The sequence below is a fragment of the Tachypleus tridentatus genome, chromosome 7 (assembly GCF_004210375.1).
Source record: "Tachypleus tridentatus isolate NWPU-2018 chromosome 7, ASM421037v1, whole genome shotgun sequence".
NCBI lineage: Eukaryota > Metazoa > Arthropoda > Merostomata > Xiphosura > Limulidae > Tachypleus > Tachypleus tridentatus.
In genome coordinates, this window is record NC_134831.1 from 35,255,849 (window position 1) to 35,278,352 (window position 22,504).

Below are 22,504 nucleotides of genomic sequence, written 5' to 3' on the forward strand. Positions count from 1 at the left end.
TAATTTCCCCACTTCATGCCCCCGTTGCTAGGGATATTTTCCACAATTCTGTCCCCTCGTTGCTAGGGATATTTTCCACAATTCTGTCCCCTCGTTGCTAGGGATATTTCCCCTACTTCTTGCCCCGATTGCTTGGGAAATTTTCTTCACTCCTTGCCCCGTTGCTAGGGAAATTTCCCCACTTCTTGCCCCCCTGTATCGACGTTGCCTCTACTCCTTGCCCCGTTGCTGGGAAATTTCTCCCACTTCTTGCCCCGTTGCTAGGGATATTTTCCCTACTCCTTGCCCCCATTGCTAGGGAAATTTTCCACAATTCTGTCCCCTCGTTGCTAGGGATATTTCCACTACTTCTTGGCCCCGTTGCTAGGGAAATTTTCCCCACTCCTTGCCCCCGTTGCTGGGGAAATTTTCCCCACTTCTTGCTCCCGTTGCTAGGGAAATTTTCCCAACTCCTTGCCCCGTTGCTAGGGAAATTTTCCCCACTTCTTGCCCCCTATCACGACGTTGCCCCCACTCCTTGCCACAGTTGCTAGGGATATTTCCCCTACTTCTTGCCCCCGTTGCTAGGGATATTTTCCCTACTCCTTGCCCCGTTCTAGGGATATTTTCTACAATTCTGTCTTCTCGTTGCTAGGGATTTCCCCTACTTCTTGCCCCCGTTGATGGGAAATTTCCCACATTTCTTGCTCCCGTTGCTAGGGAAATTTCCCCACTTCTTGCCCCTGTTCCGACGTTGCCCCAACTCCTTGCCCCCGTTGCTAGTGTAATTTCCCCCACTTCTTGCCCCCGTTGCTAGGGATATTTTCCCTACTCCTTGCCCCCATTGCTAGAAAAATTTTCCACAATTCTGTCCCCTCGTTGCTAGGGAAATTTCCCCCACTTCTTCCCCCGTTGCTATGGATATTTTCCACAATTCTGTCCCCTCGTTGCTAGGGATATTTCCACTACTTCTTGCCCCCGTTGCTAGGGAAATTTTCCCCACTTCTTGCCCCCTGTCCCGACGTTGTCCCCACTCATTGTCCCCGTTGCTTAGGAATATTTCCCCTACTTCTTGCCCCGTTGCTTGGGAAATTTTTTCCACTCCTTGCCCCGTTGCTAGGGAAATTTTCCCCACTTCTTGCCCCCGTTGCTTGGGAAATTTCCCCCACTTCTTGCCCCGTTGCTAGGGATATTTTCCCTACTCCTTGCCCCCGTTGCTAGGGATATTTTCTACAATTCTATCTTCTCGTTGCTAGGGATATTTCCCCTACTTCTTGCCCCGTTGATAGGGAAATTTCCCCATTTCTTGCTCCCGTTGCTAGAGAAATTTCCCCACTTCTTGCCCCTGTTCCGACGTTGTCCCCACTCCTTGCCCCCGTTGCTAGGGGTAATTTCCCCACTTCTTGCCCCCGTTGCTAGGGATATTTTCCCTACTCCTTGCCCCAATTGCTAGGGAAATTTTCCACAATTCTGTCCCCTTGTTGCTAGGGAAATTTCCCCCACTTCTTGCCCCCGTTGCTAGGGATATTTTCCACAATTCTATCTACCCGTTGCTAGGGAAATTTCCCCCACTTCTTGCTCCCGTTGCTAGGGAAATTTTCCCAACTCCTTGCCCCCGTTGCTAGGGAAATTTTCCCACTTCTTGCCCCCTATCCCGACGTTGCCCCCACTCCTTGCCCCAGTTGCTAGGGATATTTCCCCTACTTCTTGCCCCCCGTTGATAGGGAAATTCCCCCATTTCTTGCCCCGTTGCTGGAAATTTCCCCACTTCTTGCCCCTGTTCCGACGTTGCCCCCACTCCTTGCCCCGTTGCTAGGGTAATTTCCCCACTTCTTGCACCCGTTGCTAGGGATATTTTCCACAATTCTGTCCCCTCGTTGCTAGGGATATTTCCCCTACTTCTTGCCCCCATTGCTAGGGAATTTTTTCACTCCTTGCCCCTGTTGCTAGGGAAATTTCCCCACTTCTTGCCCCTGTCCCGACGTTGCCCCCACTCCTTGCCCCCGTTGCTAGGGAAATTTCTCCCACTTCTTGCCCCGTTGCTAGGGATATTTTCCCCACTCCTTGCCCCCATTGCAAGGGAAATTTTCCACAATTCTGTCCCCTCGTTGCTAGGGAAATTTCCCCCAATTCTTGCCCCCGTTGCTAGGGATATTTTCCACAATTCTGTCTACTCGTTGCTAGGGATATTTCCCCTACTTCTTGCCCCCGTTGCTAAAGAAATTTTCCTCACTCCTTGCCCCCGTTGCTAGGGAAATTTCCCCCACTTCTTGCTCCCGTTGCTAGGGAAATTTTCCCCACTTCTTCCTTCCTATCCCGACGTTGCCCCCACTCCTTGCCCCCGTTGCTAGGGATATTTCCCCTACTTCTTGCTCCCGTTGCTAGGGAAATTTTCCCACTTCTTGCCCCCGTTGCTAGGGAAATTTCCTTCACTTCTTGCCCCATTGCTTGGGAAATTTCCCCACTTCTTGCCCCGTTGCTAGGGATATTTTCCCTACCCCTTGCCCCATTGCTGGGAAATTTTCCCCACTTCTTGCCCACTATCCCGACGTTCCCCCACTCCTTGCCCCAGTTGCTAGGGATATTTCCCCTACTTCTTGCTCCCGTTGCTAGGGAAATTTTTTCCACTCCTTGCCCCCGTTGCTAGGGAAATTTCCCCACTTCTTGCCCCCCGTTGCTTGGGAAATTTCCCCACTTCTCTTCCCCCGTTGCTAGGGATATTTTCCCCACTCCTTGCCCCCGTTGCTAGGGATATTTTCTACAATTCTATCTTCTCGTTGCTAGGAATATTTCCCGTACTTCTTCCCACGTTGATAGGGAAATTTCCCCCATTTCTTGCTCCCGTTGCTAGAGAAATTTCCCCCATTTCTTGATCCCGTTGCTAGAAAAATTTCCCCCACTTCTTGCCCCTGTTCCGACGTTGCCCCCCACTCCTTGCCCCCGTTGCTAGGGTAATTTCCCCCACTTCATGCCCCCGTTGCTAGGGATATTTTCCACAATTCTGTCCCCTCGTTGCTAGGGATATTTCCCTTACTTCTTTCCCCCGTTGCTAGGGATATTTTCCACAATTCTGTCCCCTCGTTGCTAGGGATATTTCCCTACTTCTTGCCCCCGTTGCTAGGGAAATTTTCTTCACTCCTTGCCCCCGTTGCTAGGGAAATTTCCCCACTTCTTGCCCCCCCTGTCCCGACGTTGCCCCCACTCCTTGCCCCAGTTGCTAGGGAAATTTCTCCCACTTCTTGCCCCGTTGCTAGGGATATTTTCCCTACTCCTTGCCCCATTGCTAGGGAAATTTTCCACAATTCTGTCCCCTCGTTGCTAGGGATATTTCCACTACTTCTTGCCCCGTTGCTAGGGAAATTTTCCCCACTTCTTGCCCCCTGTCCCGACGTTGCCCCCACTCATTGTCCCCGTTGCTAGGAATATTTCCCCTACTTCTTGCCCCCGTTGCTGGGAAATTTTTCCACTCCTTGCCCCGTTGCTAGGGAAATTTCCCCACTTCTTGCCCCCATTGCTTGGGAAATTTCCCCCACTTCTTGCCCCCGTTGCTAGGGATATTTTCCCTACTCCTTGCCCCCGTTGCTAGGGATATTTTCTACAATTCTATCTTCTCGTTGCTAGGGATATTTCCCCTACTTCTTGCCCCCGTTGATAGGGAAATTTCCCCATTTCTTGCTCCCGTTGCTAGAGAAATTTCCCCACTTCTTGCCCCCTGTTCCGACGTTGCCCCCACTCCTTGCCCCCGTTGCTAGGGTAATTTCCCCCACTTCATGCCCCCGTTGCTACGGATATTTTCCACAATTCTGTCCCCTCGTTGCTAGGGATATTTCCCTTACTTCTTTCCCCGTTGCTAGGGATATTTTCCACAATTCTGTCCCCACGTTGCTAGGGATATTTCCCCTACTTCTTGCCCCCGTTGCTAGGGAAATTTTCTTCACTCCTTGCCCCGTTGCTAGGGAAATTTCCCCACTTCTTGCCCCCTGTCTCGACGTTGCCCCCACTCCTTGCCCCCGTTGCTAAGGAAATTTCTCCCACTTCTTGCCCCCGTTGCTAGGGATATTTTCCCTACTCCTTGCCCCCGTTGCTAGGGAAATTTTCCCCACTCCTTGCCTCCGTTGCTAGGGAAATTTCCCCACTTCTTGCCCCGTTGCTAGGGAAATTTTCCCAACTCCTTGCCCCGTTGCTAGGGAAATTTTCCCCACTTCTTGCCCCCCTGTCCCGACGTTGCCCCCACTCCTTGCCCCGTTGCTAGGGATATTTCCCCACTTCTTGCCCCGTTGCTGGGAAATTTCCCCTACTTCTTGCCCCGTTGCTGGGAAATTTTTCCACTCCTTGCCCCATTGCTAGGGAAATTTCCCCACTTCTTGCCCCCGTTGCTAGGGATATTTTCCCTACTCCTTGCCCCCGTTTCTAGGGATATTTTCTACAATTCTGTCTTCTCGTTGCTAGGGATATTTCCCCTACTTCTTGCCCCCGTTGCTAGGGAAATTTCCCCCATTTCTTGCTCCCCGTCACTAGAGAAATTTCCCCCACTTCTTGCCCCCCCTGTTCCGACGTTGCCCCACTCCTCTTTGCTCCCGTTGCTAGGGTAATTTCCCCACTTCATGCCCCGTTGCTAGGGAAATTTCCCCACTTCTTGCCCCGTTGCTAGGGATATTTTCCACAATTCTGTCCCCTCGTTGTTAGGGATATTTCCCCTACTTCTTGCCCCCGTTGCTAGGGAAATTTTCTTCACTCCTTGCCCCGTGCTAGGGAAATTTCCCCACTTCTTGCCCCCTGTCCCGACGTTGATTTCTCCCACTTCTTGCCCCCGTTGCTAGGGATATTTTCCCTACTCCTTGCCCCCATTGCTAGGGAAATTTTCCACAATTCTGTCCCCTCGTTGCTAGGGATATTTCCCCTACTTCTTGCTCCCGTTGCTTGGGAAATTTCCCCCATTTCTTGCCCCTTTACTATAAAAATTTTCCACAATTCTCTCCCCGTTGCTAGGGAAATTTCCCACAATTCTATCCCCCCGTTGCTAGGGAAATTTCCCCACTTCTTGCCCCTGTCTCGACGTTGCCCCCACTTCTTGCCCCCGTTGCTAGGGAAATTTCTCCCACTTCTTGCCCCCGTTGCTAGGGATATTTTCCCTACTTTTTGCCCCCATTGCTAGGGAAATTTTTCACAATTCTGTCCCCTCGTTGCTAGGGATATTTCCCTACTTTTGCCCCCGTTGCTAGGGAAGTTTTCCCCACTCCTTGCCCCCGTTGCTAGGGAATTTCCCCACTTCTTGCCCCCCGTTGCTAGGGAAATTTTCCCAACTCCTTGTCCCCATTGCTAGGGAAATTTCCCCACTTCTTGCCCCCTGTCCCGACGTTGCCCCACTCCTTGCCCCGTTGCTAGGGATATTTCCCCACTTCTTGCCCCCGTTGCTAGGGAAATTTTTTCCCCTCCTTGCCCCGTTGCTAGGGAAATTTCCCCACTTCTTGCCCACGTTGCTTGGGAAATTTCCCCACTTCTTGCCCCCGTTGCTAGGGATATTTTTCCTACTCCTTGCCCCGTTGCTAGGGAAATTTTCTACAATTCTGTCCTCTCGTTGCTAGGGATATTTCCCTTACTTCTTGCCCCCGTTGCTAGGTAAAGATTTGTAATCAATGGTGAGGCAAGCACAGATAGCCCATTGTGTAGCTATATACTTAACTACAAAGAAATAAACTTTTTTTTTAATATATCAGGAAGAAGGTAAACACTTAGGTACAGCAAGAATCATGGTATTACTGGAATAATTCCTGTATTTACTTGTTTTTGTCTTCTGTGATACATATAACCTTAATGTTGGATATTTGAGCCATATAAAGCTTTGTTTGGTAACAATGAAAATGTAGTCTCCTGATGATTGTTTTTCACAGAATTTTGCAATACAAAAGCTGGATTTAGGCTGAGACAAAATGAATCAATACATTCTTATATATGGCCTTTATTTGATTTTTACATACACTATTCTCATTAGCCATTACTCACAGGAACAATTTCTGTATTTTAGATGCTTGTCCTTTTTTCTGCTCCCTCAGTGGGGCAGTGATACATCTACATACCTTATAATGCTAGAAACCAGGTTTGACACCCACAGTGGGCAGAGCACAGATAGCCCATCATGTAGCTTTGTGCTTAAATCTAAACATATCCTTTCTTCTTAAGTTATTTTTACTTAAACTTTACATTTGGTAAAATAATGTACAGCATTAGATTCTGATGGGGACAGTGGAGATGAGTTTTTTTAAACCAAAAGCATATAAACAAAAGTATAGAACAAAATGCAGCAGTACTGGAATAAATTTTATATGTCTTACGTGTGGTACACGTGACCTAATACTTTAGTATTAGGTTATGCTCCTCAAGGATTAAAAACAAAGCTGTTGACTGGATAGCAGCACATATATCATAAAGTTGAGTTTAATACAATATTTAAGCATCTATTAAATAACTTTTGCATATGATTACAAAACTTCATTCAAATTTAATGTGAAATAAACTTTTGTTTTTACAAGACAGATCATAGCTAGTTAATTTAGAAATGTGTAACTAGAGGTTTTACAAAACTAATTGGATATGTGTATAAAGTACAAGTATTACAGTTTCAAGTACTTTACTAGGTTTTTGTGATTGTCAGATTGATTCATGTGGTAAAATGACAAGTTGTAAGTAATTTCTGATTTTTGTTTACAAAGTGTATTTCGTACTGAAAGTTGTCCAGGATGGCTCAATATGCATCTAAAAATATGTACAACCCCATAGCTCTGGGGGAAGAAGGCTAGGTGGGTTTTAAAACTTCAGCTAATATATATATTTCAGTGAAATGTTCACTGGAAACTCATCCATGTTTATCCTAGGTTTATTTTTCCAAAACTGTTCTCTTATAAGCTTTTGTGTGTACATGGAACATACCGTATTAGCCCAAACATAACTTGTTATTTTTCTGAAAGCACATAAGAACTAAACTTTCATTAATTGTTGGCTGCTGTCTGAGGCACATTTTGAGCACATGATCACTGGGCTCTTGTTAGGTCTTTAACGTTATTTTTCATGTTAAAACATGCTAATGTTACTGTTGGCATCAGTTGCAGAGAAATGCATGACATTGTTTGTGATGCCTATTTTTAAGATTGTGTTGATTAAAATTGATTGTGGAAGAAGCATCCATTAGGTTTGTGATATCCCTAGTTTGTGGTTTCCATGTATTTGTAGGTGAGAAAAAAGTTTTCATAATTAACTATAGTTCAACTTAAATACAGTTATCAATAGATCTTTTTAAAATCCAGGTTTAATCATAGGTGGTGTACCCAAGTCACTAGCTGAAAGTGTATAGTTAGAATAAATAACTGTCTCTGAGACTTGAGATTTAAAACACAAACGATGCTTTAATTCAGTACATTTAAGATACTTGGCTACATCAAGATTACCAAAGATATAATTGAAAGTTTTGCTGTTAAAATTGTAAATTCTTCAGTCTGACCAGATTATATTTCTTCAACTAAACTTTCAGTAGCATCCATCAAGTTTCTTACCATAACCCGTAAGTTATCAATTAACACATTAAGTGAAATTTTCAGGCATAACTTTCTTTAATACAAATCACTTGGCATCCAATTCCTAACAATGTAATTTGATTGAAAGCAACAGCACCAGCAACTCATGTGGAACTTGAGTGAAAGATGTTTAATTTCTGGTAATATAGATTTAAAAACACTTTTATCATTGTAGGTGTGTTTGGTTCAGGCAGTTTCAACACCAGCAGATTGGTATCATGAATCAAAATGCTGACTTTGACTAGGTCAAAGACATGTTTTGTACAGATTTCTTTAATATTCTTATTATTTTCCAAATAATGTACACACCTACAAGCAAGTACATCTGTCAGTTAATTGAGTGAATTATGTTGATTCTTGTAATTCATAGAACTAAAGACTAAAGCTAGTTGAGTGATTGGTTATAATCGAAGACAGTAAATTAGCAGCAGCCTATTTACATGTGTTTCTCCTCATCCTCTTTGGAATTCTAGTTTCTGAATTTCTTGTTAATTTTGTGGAATTTGTTTTCAGTCTAATAAAGTTAAACCCCCTCAGTTTTCTCTGCTGTGGAGCCATTGGTTTATAGATAAACAGTTGATTGTTAATACTGCCTGAAATATATCTTAGTTTATACCTGACTTTTACTTGGTCAGGTATTGTTGTGTAACTCCTTATGCATTCATTAGATGTGCACAACTTTTCATTTTGCAGGTATGTATTTAATACATAGAATGTTATAAAACTTTATTTCTTCCTTAATAGATTGTGTAGGCAGAGTATTCATGATGAAACTTTGCAGAATGGATAGCAATTGCGTGTTGTGGAGAAACAAGTTTAGAGGACGATGTTTCAAGTCTTCCGCCTTTCAAAACATCGTCCTCTACACTTGTGTCTCCACAACACGCAGTTGCCGTCCATTCTACAAAGTTTAATAATATTTATTTCTTGATGTATTTGAAAGTAATATAAAATGCGAGGACCATTGCATAGCTCATAATTCAAACCTCGCTATATTTTTCTTTCTAATCAACCAAAACGAACATCAGCCTGGAGCTCACTGCATGTGTGTACACTTGTATACAAATCTATAAGTAAATTTTTCTAATGCATCAGAGCACATTTGCTGAAACTTTCAGGTGTATGTGGTTTATATAGTTATTATATTTATCTGATGTTTCATTAATTAATCAACATATTGAAGCTTTTGTGTGTGTGATTGATTATGTGAAAAGCATTTTTTAGATTAGAAAACAAACTAAAATGTCAAATTATAGGAAAACCAAGAGAAGCACCTTATATTCCACCCGAGCCCATAGAAAATGAGAATGAGCTATTTGATGGTGTACCACAGGGAATTAATTTTGCTAGATATGAAGAGTTTCCTGTGAAACTGAGTGGTAGTAATGCTCCTAGGCCAGTCAACAACTTTGAAGATGTGGATTTTCGAGAAACCATCACAAAGAACATAAAGAGATGTGAATACGATAAATCAACACCAGTGCAGAAATGTGTTATACCCATCATTAAAGCAAAACAGGACTTGATGGCTTGTGTTCAGACGGTTTCTGGAAAGACAGTATGTAAATCAAAATGATTTTAACTTCCTCCTGCTCTGTAAAGCAGGTAGTCCAAAGTTATACTGTTGAAATATGGCATTTAATATTAAAATATGTTCATAGAAACTGATATAAATATTCAGTGTTTGACAAATATTTATAAATTACTTTCAAAAATGAAATTTTATTTCCTTTGACAGTTTGTTCTGAAAGTACTAGGGATGTACTGATTTAAAAAAAAAAAAGTCCAGCTATTGGTTAATCATCTCCACGAGGGTCAAAGGCCATATCGTTACCTTTGTTGCTTCATATTAAAACTTTCATTGAACTATTATTTTATACCTACTTTATATCAATAAATTTGGTATCAAACTTTAGATTATACTTGAAACTACTGATATTAATAGGCTGTAACATAAAAGAACTATCTATTTTTTTCTGTTTAATGAGGTATTGCTAAGTACTGATTCAAACACAGTGACTCTACCCACCTCTTTCCACTTTTGGAAACACTCCCATACACACTTTTGTCTGACATGTGAATAACCACTCAAAAGTTCAGAATGTCCCTTAGTGGCTTTCTGAGCCATATTCAAGTATTACAACCTCATCTCATTCTTTTGATACAAAACTTCAAGCTGGTCAGTTGAATCTTTAATGTGGTCAACTTCATATTTTTAAGACCAAAATATACCAAATTCTATGGTATAGATATAGTAATTTGTGATATTTTGGTTTTCAAATGTATATGTGTACATCCATGTTTTATTAATTTTTTTAGGTTTTATATATAAAACCTAAAGAAAATGTACACATTTTCTATGTGTGAATTTTTTTAAAGTTTAGCAACCTGTGACAAGCAACAAGGAGGAGTACAAAGGTCATAACTAGAGATAACTGTTTGCTTCACTTTATTCTTGACTATTCTGTGTTTTAAGAAAAATTAGTTTAAGTACTTATGTGTAAATAGTAATGATGTGTGTGTTTTGTTTGTTTAAATACATATATGTAACATATAATAATTGAAATGTGACTGTTTTACAAAATACTAGTCCACTAAAACACAGCTAAGACAGGTTGCTTTGTATAGACTAAAGGTCAATTTTATATTCTTGGATATTGTAAAATGGGTGCATGTATACCATATCATTTTAACATTTATATTGTCAGCCAGGGACAGCTTAAAGGTCAATATAATAAAAGTAATAGATATAAATGTATAATGTTGTAATATTTAAATTATTTAGTCTAAACAATTGTTTTTACGCTATCTGTCATCATTCTAGAACAAAAGTGGAGTAATATATACATCTTAATTTTTATGGTGGCTACAAGGTTGGTCAAATTGACCAAACCTGTACATATTCCTTAGTAAAAATAACTGATAAAATACAGCTTTTCTTAATTGTGTGATAATTATCTGAACATTATAAGGATTTTGCATGTGAAAGATAAAAGTGTTTAATGCACAGAAATACATAAAATGAAAATTACTTTGCATATTGGACAGTCAACATTCAAAAAGAAAATGGGATGAGGAAACATTGCTTGTCAAACCTTAAGACTTAAAACAAAAAATTCTGATTTTTTCATGTGAAAGCATTGTAATTTTTACTGAATTTGTCAAATTTCTTGAGCATATACCTAATTTAGAAATTACAGCAAGAAAATTATAACAAGCACAAAATGGTTGTGGGGCTGTGATGAAACAGTTAAGGGTGCTTTATTTTTTTGTCTACATTACCATTGTAATTAGACATGTTGTCTGAGTTATTGATTACTTGCCAACTAATTGGCATACCTCTGTCAAATACAACTGTACATATCTTGTTTTTATGAACCATCTCTCTATTGATAATTTAATTTGTATTTCCTTGATTTCTACAAGTACAGTTATAGCTTAAAAACTTGCATTTGTAAACTATTAAAATAATAAATTGTATTATATTCTTTATGGCTTAAACAAAATGCTGTTTTAAAAGCTTATCTAGTTTGTTAATATCATTTGAGAAAGACCATACTTACTTGGATACATGTAGGTGATGTTTTTACAATATTGGCATTTCAATGTTTATTTCTCATCACATGTTACCTTAAACCATTATTTAATAAATGTCTACATTTGCATCTGTTTATAACTGCAAAACTAATGAATTAATTGTCCTCAAACCTGGTATGTAACCCAGGTGAAGTAAAGTGTTTAGATCTGACTTGACCTTCCACATGCATTGCACAGCTTGTAAAATTCTGATTGAACTTTCCCTAATGGGGGAAAAAAGAAAAAAAAATACACTAGACAAGCACTTTCAAATACTTAAAAAAATGTTGGTGTTTTCCTAATATGATGAAATTCTAGTCATAATCTGTAGCATAATAAAGTGACTAGTTAATAGGGTTTTTAAAATTCTCTAACAAAATTCTTGAACAAATGTAATAGTACTTGTCAAATATTGTTAGGCAGAAATATCAGCATCTGTGAATAAATTAAGATTAGAGACCTTTGCTCTTTTTATTCTTTATATAGGTTGCTTTCTTCTTACCAATGATTCAAAAACTGCTTGATTCACCTGATCTTTTAAAACCTTCTTTTAATACTGTAGAAGAACCATTAGCAATTACAATTTCACCAACATGTGAATTGGCAATACAGATTTTTAAAGAAGCAAGAAAATTTGAACAAGGTAGTATAATAAGGAAAGAGTTGATACTTGGAGGAACATCAGGTTGGTACCAGGCTCAAAGATTACCAAAAGGATGCCATATCCTTGTTGCCACACCTGGCAGATTGTTGGATTTTGTTGAATGTGGAAAGGTTGAAAGTGTTTAATTATCTGGAATAACTTTTTCTAAAATATTCTGTTTAAAAACTCTCATCAGTATGTTCCAAAGATATTTAATATTTTTGTCTCGGAAAATTTTAATGTTTTATGGATATAATTCACAAAAATATAAATTCCTAAGATTACTAAAAACATTTAATTTTTGTATGTGTTACACTAATTTATTTTGGGTTACTTATGTTTAACATTGTATAATAATTTTTTATGGTTATCCCTACGTTGTGTGGACAAAGTTTCTTTATTAACCCTTTAAAGTGTGGTGATTGGTATAACACAACCTTTGACTTTATATTAATGGAAAATATTAACTCATCAGTTACTGACTGTAAAATGCACTTGCATGGGACTTGTGGGACAGTTTAGTATCAACTTGAATTTTTGGTCAGTTAACTATTTATAGCACAATAAAAACTAGATAATTATTTGCTATGCTATTATGCATTTACCTACTTAACTGTTCATCTGATAGTTTTTGTACATAGACCATAATAGAGCACATTGTTATTAGAGATGGAGCAATGGTAAATTAAAATATTAAAACTAATATAAATAGTTAGTGTACAGAAAACTTGCATACTGTCCTTATACTAATTTATATACATGTTCAAGAAATGTAACACTTTCCTATACTTCAGAGCAAAATACGACTCTGGAATTAATAAAGTTCATAACCATAAACCAAAACTTGTTCTTGTAAATAAGGTACCAAAACAGATGTGGGGAAACTTAGTAAGGGGCTTATAAATAATAGAAAAGCATTACTATTAAAGTTGAACGTAGCCACCAAATGCCTCAAAATGTGCTGTGTTTCACAACTTTACAGTGTGATGAAGTTGTGCAAGGAAGGGAGGTTAAAAGAAGGAAAATCTCAGGTTTCAGACAATATATTTATAATTTTGTAAACTTCAGAAAATTGAGAATCTTAGGTAAAACATGCAGCTACTTAAATTTTACTTTTTTTTACATCAACTTCAATAATTCACTGATTTCAATCTATTTGAACTAAAAATAGACCTCAGTTGAAAGCAAAATCTAAAGATTTATCACTCAGTTTTATACACTGAATAACTGTATTCACATATGCTGAAAACACTGCATAACAAAGTTTTTGCTTCTTGGACACTGTTGGGTGTTCCTTATAGATTTTTGGCTGCTGATCACGAAAATCACATCCAAATTTACCCATCACATACCATTTCATCAAAATATTCAGTTTCACCAGGACATTGCTACAATGGAAAAAACGAGATCAAGGCAACTGGATCCATCAATGCTTGCTGACTACTGTTGGATACTGCAACGTGACGCACCGGACATTGAATACAAACAAAAATCAGGAGCAAAACACTTTTAATTATGTTGAACTTAATCGCGTATTAGAAACATAAACGCAATTAAATAGGTTATTGCCATTAAACAGTTAACTGTCTATTTCTCAGAGTTCTTACATGAAGAAGCAAAACCAAAACTATGTTTGTGCATACCCACCAGGTACATGTCACAATGAGCAAAAACTTTTCAGGAAGCAAGACTTTTTTAAAAAAATTGTTGTTTAGTGAAATTTAATAGTCTAACTGCATTCACATATGCTGAAAATTTAATAGTCTACCATTTTGATAGTATTACAATGGAATAAAAATCAAATTATGGGCAAAAGTTTCAGTTTTTTGCTTACTCTATCTGAAACAAATGGTTATGAAAAACCAAAAGAACTTTTAATATCTCATCATACAAGATATTTTAGAGGAAAGTTTGAGAGGCTATATTAAGTTTTTCAAAGCTTAATGTTATTTTTCTCCCTGCAGTAGTAGTAGTAGTAATAAAAAGGTGCCAAGCTGACAAGGTTAGTTATTTACCTCTTTCAGTTAATAGTTATTCTATTATTTTGACAGGTGGCTTTTTCTCAAGTCTGTTATCTGTTCTTATACGAAACTAACAGGATGTTACACATGGGCTTCATGCCTTCTGTGAAAAATGGTGGATGATCCTTCCATGACAGTAAAATCGAAGCATCAGACTCTCATGTTTAGAGCTATATTCTCTGAAAAAATACAGCGACTAGCAGCGGAGTTTCTTAAGCTAGATTATTTATTTTTAGCAGTTGGTGTTGTTGGCTCTGCTAATATGGATGTCGAACAGAAACTCATAGAAATATTAAACAATTCAGGTATTAGGAAAAGCTTGTTATTGCTCAAACTGCTTTGAATACACAAATCAAGAAAACAAAGTACATTGAATGCAGCTGTTCATTTAATTAAAAAAGTTACTCTAGTGGTAACAACTTCCCCCAGTTGTAAGTATAACATGAGGCTTATCTTTTGAAACATTTTTGAAAGTTCTGACTAATCAAATTTATTCAGGGAATTGTATTAAAAATAAAACCTTTAGAATTGCTTTAATTTTTAACTTATAAAATAAGTATTTAAAGAATAACATTAGCATTACTTCAAAATTTAACTTGTTCTTGAGTGTATTTCATTATAAATTATGGCTTTATGATATGTATCATTGATTATAAACAACCTTCCTTTAAAAGTGAACCAAAATATTTTTAGTCCTCACTAATTAAAATTTGTGTATGGACATTCCAGAAACTGATCGTACACTGGTGTTTGTTGGGCAGAAGAGGACTGCTGATTTCATAGCAGCATACATGTGTCAGAATGGGTTTCCTATAACCAGCATACATGGGTAAATTATGTTTCTTAATGTGTTGATTCGTCTTTTCTTCCCCTAGCAACATTGCACAGGTCCATCAGGTTTCAGAATGTTTTATATATATTGGTCACATTTCACAATAGTTTTCTTTCTTGGCAACATTGCATAAGTCAGTCATGTTTCAGAATAAGTTTCAGGCATAGCATAGTGGCTCATAGAAAAGTACAAACTTTTAACTTGTAAGTTCATCTCCTGACCAGTTTGAGATGTAATTATCACTTTGGACTCAGGAGGTCAAAAGGTCTCGTAGATTAAGTTACTCTAATCCTGCCTAAAAGAATTTCATGTGCCATGGCTAGTGAGGATTATTTTGATTTTCTCTTGCAAGTTTACAAAAGTTGGACACATTCCATAATGTTGTCATTTGATTGACACATGTATGATGTTTATTTCTAGTAACCGAATACAGAGCGATAGGGAGGAAGCTGTGATGGACTTTAAAAGTAGACGAATGCCAGTATTGGTTGCTACTGCAGTTTCTATCAGAGGCTTGGACATCAAGGATGTGAGACATGTTGTTATAAACTACGATTTGTCTCATGAAATCAATGAATACGTTCATCGAATTGGACACACAGGTCGAGTAGGAAATGTTGAGAGAGCAACTAGTTTTTTTAGGCCTTTGTTAAAGATATTGGCCGAAGTGAGTTTGCCTAGTTTTTAGCTGTTCTGGACCTGTTAATAAGAACAGAAAGAACTTTCAAATACCTCCATGAGCTGGATGATTCCATATTGAGTATGGAAAACTGTGTAGGCAGTTTTGGTAGATTTGTTGGACTTTTCTCTTTGTTTTTCACAAACTTGAATCGTTTTTCTTATACAGTTGCATACCCAGCACATAAGGTTTTTCTGCTTATGCCATTGATGTTACTAGCAGTCTTACACCATTCACTGCAGCTGGGAAATGCACATCCCATCTGTAGTAAAAGGGTTACAAACTGAATTTATGTAAAGATCTACAACTAGATACTAAATGAAAAAATTAGGAAGCAGTGAATCACACTTGTTATGAGAAATAGAAATGGAGTTAACTGAAAAATTATTTAAAAACAAAGTTGGAAATTTTGATATATGATCATAAAAGAACCTGTTTTTATTTTTAAAAAATTGACACCTGTTTACCAAACACATACTCTTGTATTCATGAACCAAATCAACCTTGTCATTGCTCAAATACTAATTTTCAGATTTTTACCAAGCTTTCTTAATTACGGTTAAATTCCACTGACTGGTCAAACATTAATTTCTAGATTTCCATTGTAAGCTCAACAATAAGGCAATACAAGAATGGAGTGTTAGACAATATAAATTCTACAATAATGCAGCATAAGAATGGAGGAGTAGACAGAATATAAATTCTACAATAATGCAGCATAAGAATGGAGGGTGAAACACTATATAAACTCTATGATATTGCAGCATAAGAATGGAGGGCGAGACACTATATAAACTCTGCAATAATGCAGCATAAGTATGGAGGGCGAGACACTATATAAACTCTGCAATAATGCAGCATAAGTATGGAGGGCAAAACACCATATAAACTCTGATAATGCAGCATAAGAATGGAGGGCGAGACACTATATAAACACTACGATAATGCAGCATAAGAATGGAGCACAACATAATTAATAAATTAATTTTTTTAAATGCATCAGTACATTTCTGAAATACTGCTATTTTAATGAAATAAATTTAAAATATATTAATTGTATCTTTTATAAAATTCTGTAAGATGTTGTGTTGACACCTACCTGATATTAAGGATTCATAAAAACATTTCATTGACCTCAAAATATTTTCTGTTTGTAATTTTTATTTTGAGGCCAATCAAGAAATTCCTCCATGGCTAGAAGCAGCAGCTAAATATGCAACTGATGTGCCATCTGTTGGAGAAGCTTGAAACCGTTATGAAGCTCGTGACTTTCATGCAAAGGTGGTTTGTTTTAAGACAAATAGTTTCTTCTCTTTATAATAGTAAAAAATATATTATGTACATTGTCTTTATTTTCTATTAAAATAAGATTCATAACTTCTTGTTCTTGTGCTCAGAGATTTATTCTGTCCTATAATTTTTTTTTTGTTTCTAATTAAATGAAAAATGTATTTACATCAGGCAGAAAGCTTTTTGATATATTAGTGTTTGGTTATTAGAACTATACTATACATAGCTTAATCTATTATAAGTCTAATCAAATGCATTATTAAAGTACAAAATCTGGTGACTAGTTTTGAAGAGTATCTAGTATTTATCTTCTGTTCTTTATTTTTAGGAAGCTTCTAGATAGACTTTGGCAAAGTTTAAAACGTGCTTGTTCTTGTGGCACGTAGATGTATGGAAAGTGTTTTCACTGTTGGACTTAATTGACCATAGATATTTGATTAGGTGTTATTATCAACCTGTTCACTTACCTCTTAAACAAAATAAAAAACTCTGCCTTGTTCAAATTTTGATTGCATTTTGAAATATTACCAATGTTTCAAATTTTTGATGTTTCTCTGCTTCCAACAATACCAAGATACTTTGCTCTTCTTAGTTCATGTTCAATAATCATATCATTGATGATGTGATTTTCATGCCTGATCTAAAGTTTCACCCCCTCGATGTGGATTCCTGTACGTGGTGAAGGGACCTCCCAGGGAAGGTTCTGTTCTATCTGGTTACCTTCTCTGGGATCTAAACATCCACCCACGTGTTTGCCATGTGTGGCGACCCGTGAAGGGGAGGAGAGGATCCTGGTGGTTGAGGGATCCAACCCTAACACACCACTTTGGCCTCGAATTCCTGTAGACAGGCGGCCTTTGGGTGGGCCCCCTTGGGTCAATCGGCTGGTCCACTTGGGCTAGAGTCAACCAAGTACCAGTGTTGGAAGTTCTCAACGGGTGTTGTGAACATTGTGCCTGATGCTGGTGTTTGGGTATAGTGCTCACGAAACCCTGGCGTTGCTGCATTGTCCTTGCGTGACTTTGTAGTGCGTCCCCGTGTAGGGCTCCATGGTGGGTGGGGTCAGTGGGTACCGAAATTTTTTTCTTTTTCCTATGGATCCTCTAAAAAATTTGAATTAAATTGTAAAAAAACAGTCAATGGGTAAGCGACCACGTCTTGAATACTCAGAACAGCAATCTTCAACATCAGTAACACACCTACCTCATTTTCTTATATTACATTCTCTTTCGGAAAAACCTTTAGGGCAAATGTCCCCTTTTTTTATTCAAAAGGGACTAGAGGGAATTGCTGGCTCTCTAAAGTCAGTAAAGAAACTTTGATCTGGTGACATACTGGTTGAAACAACCACATCCCAACACAGTGAACTCCTCTTGAATTCAAAGGCAATTGGAGATATACCTATTGAGGTTACAACCCATGCTACCTTGAATTCTTCACGAGGAGTTATTGTTGAAAGGGATTTGAAGAACGTTCCCGAGTCAGAGATTCTTGCTGGTCTCTCCACTCAAGGAGTTTCTGCAGTGAGGCGCATCTCCACTCGCAAAGATGGAGTTACACTGCCAACAAATACCCTCGTTTTAACATTTACTTCACCACGTGCACCTGCCACCATCAAGGCAGGTTATCTCATTTGCAGGGTTCGGCCATACATACCAAACCCTCTTCGATGTTTCCAATGTCAGAGATTCGGCCACTCAGAAACATCTTGTCGTGGTTCCCCGACATGTGCTCGTTGTGGAGGCAAAGACCACGATGCCTATGACTGTGACATGAACCCACATTGCGTAAACTGCAATGGTTCTCACCCCTCTTACTTTCATTCTTGCCCAAAATGGTTGGAGGAAAAAGAGGTGCAGCGTTTGAAAACGACACATAACATTAGTTATCCTGATGCTCGGAAATTGCTGTCCACAACTCCATCTCGGACATATGCTGCTGCACTTCATTCCACAACTACAGTGGGAGTGCAGACAGATCTCTCTGTGCCTCCAAGAGAATCGTTTTCAAAACAAATAAAAAGCCTTTTGACCTCCGTGGTTAAAAAGGTTGATGAATCGACTTCCAAACCCATCTCTGTTCCTCCCATACCTTCCAACAAACCTCAAGATCCACGTCCTTCAGTTTCAAATACAGGCATTTCTTCTGGTACAGCTTTTTCTCCCACCACAAGAGACAAAACAATTATTCGTTCGCATCCTCAGTCACTGGATTCCCCTTCCAATAACAAAAACCTGCCCACCCGACCCAGAGCAGGATCCATGGAGGTTGATAGACCTCCTCCGACTAAAGACAGTAAAGAAAAAAGACGTGGTCGTAAACCGAAGGGTTCTCCAACCACTTTACCTACCCGTTCTTAAAAATGGCCACCTTGATACAATGGAACTGTCGAGGTTTACGTTCTAATCTGGATGATATCAAAACGCTGATTGCTTCCTACCATCCTGTTTGTCTCTCTTTACAAGAAACATTTCTCAAAACTGCTGATACTGTCTCCATTTGGCAGTTTTCTCTGTACAAAAATGACAGGTTGTGTGATGGTCGAGTACATGGAGGGGTGGCACTGTTGGTTGATCAACACGTGCCCACCCTGTCTTTGTCACTCAACACACCCTTGGAGGCTGTAGCCATCCGTGTTTCCTTGGGTCATACCATCACTGTTTGTTCTCTGTACCTGTCCCCTGGAGAGACATATGATCAATCAGATCTTGATGCTCTCGTTGAACAATTGCCATCTCCATTTCTAATCCTAGGGGATTTTAATGGACGTCATCCCCTCTGGGGAAGTGCTATTATTGATGGGAGGGGCCGATCTGTAGAGCAGATGCTCTCTGATCACAATCTTTCTCTTTTCAACACTGGTTCTTCCACTTACTTTCATGCACCTAGTCAGTCCTTTACCGCTATTGATCTCTCAGTTTGCTCCCCTTCATTATTCTCCCATTTTTCATGGAGAATTGACAGTAATCCACTAGGCAGTGATCATTTTCCGATCCTTTTGAGAGAGACTGGCCGTGGTCGATGCCACCCTACCCGCGTGCCCAGGTGGAAGCTGGATCAGGCAGACTGGTCAACTTTCACTGCTCTCGCAGAACTTAATCCTGCCATCGTAAATCAGCCATCAATAGACGACTGTGTAGCAGCGGTAACTGACTGTATTACACATGCAGCTGCTCAGTGTATTCCTAAAACCTCGACACGTTTTCCACGATATCCTCGTCCGTGGTGGAATCCTGCTTGCCACTTAGCACGGAAGGCTCAAAAGCGGGCCTGGGATACTTTTCGTAGATATCCCACACTTTCAAACCAGGTTGCTTTCCAACGGGCCCGTGCACATGCTAGGTGGGTAAGACGTCAAAGCCAGAAGGAATCTTGGATTAAGTTCACAACCAGCATATCTTCTACCACCAGTTCCAAGATCATATGGGACAGGATTCGAAAGGTTAATGGGCACTACAATTCTGTCCCCCTCTCGATCTTACTCTCTGATGGTCAGGAGGTGACTGATGTTCGGAACATCGCTAACACTCTAGGTGAAAGCTTTTGCCAGGTATCTAGCACTTCTGCTTGTTCCTCCACCTTCCTGGCCATCAAGACTTGGGCAGAGCGATCACCTCTTTCCTTTCAAACTGACTGTTTCTTTGACTATAATTGTCCCTTTACCCTGGTGGAACTAAAAATGGCCCTTCATCAGTCTGCCAGTACGTCTGTTGGACCTGATGACATTCATTATGACATGCTGCACCATCTATCTCCTGCTTCTCTTGATGTCCTTCTGATTGTTTTCAACCGGATCTGGCAGGAGAATGTTTTTCCTGATGCCTGGTGCCAGGCTATTATTTTACCTTTCTCTAAGCCAGGGAAAGATTCCAAGATTCCTTCAAACTACCGTCCAATTGCTTTGACGAGCTGTCTCTGTAAGACATTAGAAAGGATGGTTAATGCTCATCTTGTTTGGTTCCTTGAATCAAACAACCTCCTCTCGCCCACCCACTGTGGGTTCCGTCGACAGCACTCCACCTAATTCCTCTTGAAACATCTATCAGAGAAGCCTTTCTCAACTGCCAACATCTTGTATCAATATTCTTTGACATAGAGAAGGCTTACGACACAACATGGAGGTATGGCGTTTTGCGAGACCTCCATACATATGGGTTACGTGGCCATCTACCCATGTTTATTAAAAAAAAATTTAATGGACAGGAGATTCCAAGTTCGTGTGGGTTCGACACTTTCCCGTTCTTTTGTACAGGAACTTGGAGTCCCTCAAGGCTGTGTATTGAGTGTTACACTTCAGTATAAAGATAAATGCTATCACTGAACAACTCCCTCTCACTGTTGCAAATGGGCTGTATGTCGACGACTTTCACATCTCATGTCAGTCGTCAAACATGAGATATTTTGAGCGGCAACTACAAACCGCCCTCAATTGTGTACGGAAGTGGACTCTGGCGAACGACTTTAATTTCTCTCTCTCCAAAACTGTATGCATGCACTTTTGCCGTCGACGGGGTATTCACCCTGATCCTGAACTTCATATCGGTAAAGTTTTGGTGCCAGTAGTCCCGGAGACCAAGTTCTTGGGGCTTATCTTTGATCATAAACTGACCTTTTACCACACTTAAAGCAGCTTCGGGTCAAATGCACGAGAGCACTGAACATCCTCCGTATTCTCTCTTCTACCAGTTGGGGGGCAGATCGCTGTTCAATGTTAAAGGTATATCGTGCTCTTATTAGATCGAAACTCGATTATGGATCAATGGTCTATGGCTCTGCCAGACCATCGGCCTTAAAGATGCTGGACCCCATTCATCACCAAGGACTTCGACTCTGCACTGGGGCTTTCCGTACCTCTCCAGTTCAAAGTATATACATTGAATCTCATGAACCTTCTCTACACCTTCGCCGTTTGCAACTATCTTTACAATATACTTCGAAACTTCATTCCTTACCAAAGCATCCCACCTGGAAATGTGTTTTCCTTCCTCGGTAGGCAGTACTTTTTCAGAACAGACGATCTGTCATTGCTCCGTTTGGCCTTCGCATCCGGGCGCAATTGGATGAATTGGGTCTGTCCTTGGATAACATTGCAGATTCCACAGGTTGGCCCATCCCACCATGGCTTATTACAGCCCCCAAATGTGACCTTTTTTTTCAGTCACCTAAAAAAGGCAGATACTCCAGATTGGAAGTACCATCTTTTATTCAGTGAATATCTTTCAAACAATCATTCCGTTCCCATTTATACAGAAGATTCCAAATCAGGTAATTCAGTGGGCTCTGCTATGGTTTGCTATGGGTCAGTAGTTGCGCGCAGAATCCCTTCTACAGCTTCTGTGTTCACTGCTGAACTGTATGCCATATCTCTTGCCCTGGATCATATTGCAGCTGAGCAGTACTCCAACTGCACTATTTATACTGATTCGCTTAGTTCTATACTTGCCTTGGAATCGCTACACGATAGCTCACATCCTATTCTCGCTGGTATTCGAAACCGACTGGCCCATTTCTCATTAGCAGCTACTTCAATCCAGTTTTTCTGGATACCAAGCCATGTTGGTATTCGTGGGAACAAGCTTGCAGACATGGCAGCTAAATATGTCTGCTTCAGCACCATCACTCCTATGCCTATTCCGTACATGGACTATGGTGTTGTCTTCAAGGCTCGGCTCCGTGCCAACTGGCAGTCCACTTGGAGTGAGCAACGTGACAACAAACTTTTTCAAATGAAACCCAAAATTGGACTTTGGCCATCTAGCTTCCATAAAGTTCAGAAGGAGGAAGTTGTTCTTACTAGGCTATGCATTGTTCACAGTTATTTAACTCATCATTTTCTTTTATCTGGAACTGATGCAACAATGTGTAGTTTGTGTAACACTCAAATCACTATCAGCCACGTTTTACTTTCTTGCCATC

At 39.6% G+C, this 22,504-nt stretch overlaps 1 protein-coding gene across 1 annotated transcript in view; it reads left to right on the plus strand.

Moving 5' to 3' along the window:
* The window catches only part of LOC143257649 (putative ATP-dependent RNA helicase DDX4), a 44,311-nt gene extending 27,765 nt beyond the window's left edge, over positions 1-16,546 (plus strand). The window contains 7 exon segments of the mRNA XM_076516693.1: positions 8,804-9,105; positions 11,610-11,897; positions 13,818-13,894; positions 13,896-14,092; positions 14,517-14,616; positions 15,040-15,286; positions 16,469-16,546. Of these exon segments, the coding sequence (XP_076372808.1) occupies positions 8,804-9,105; positions 11,610-11,897; positions 13,818-13,894; positions 13,896-14,092; positions 14,517-14,616; positions 15,040-15,286; positions 16,469-16,546 (1,289 nt within the window).
* Positions 16,547-22,504: the final 5,958 nt, after the last annotated feature.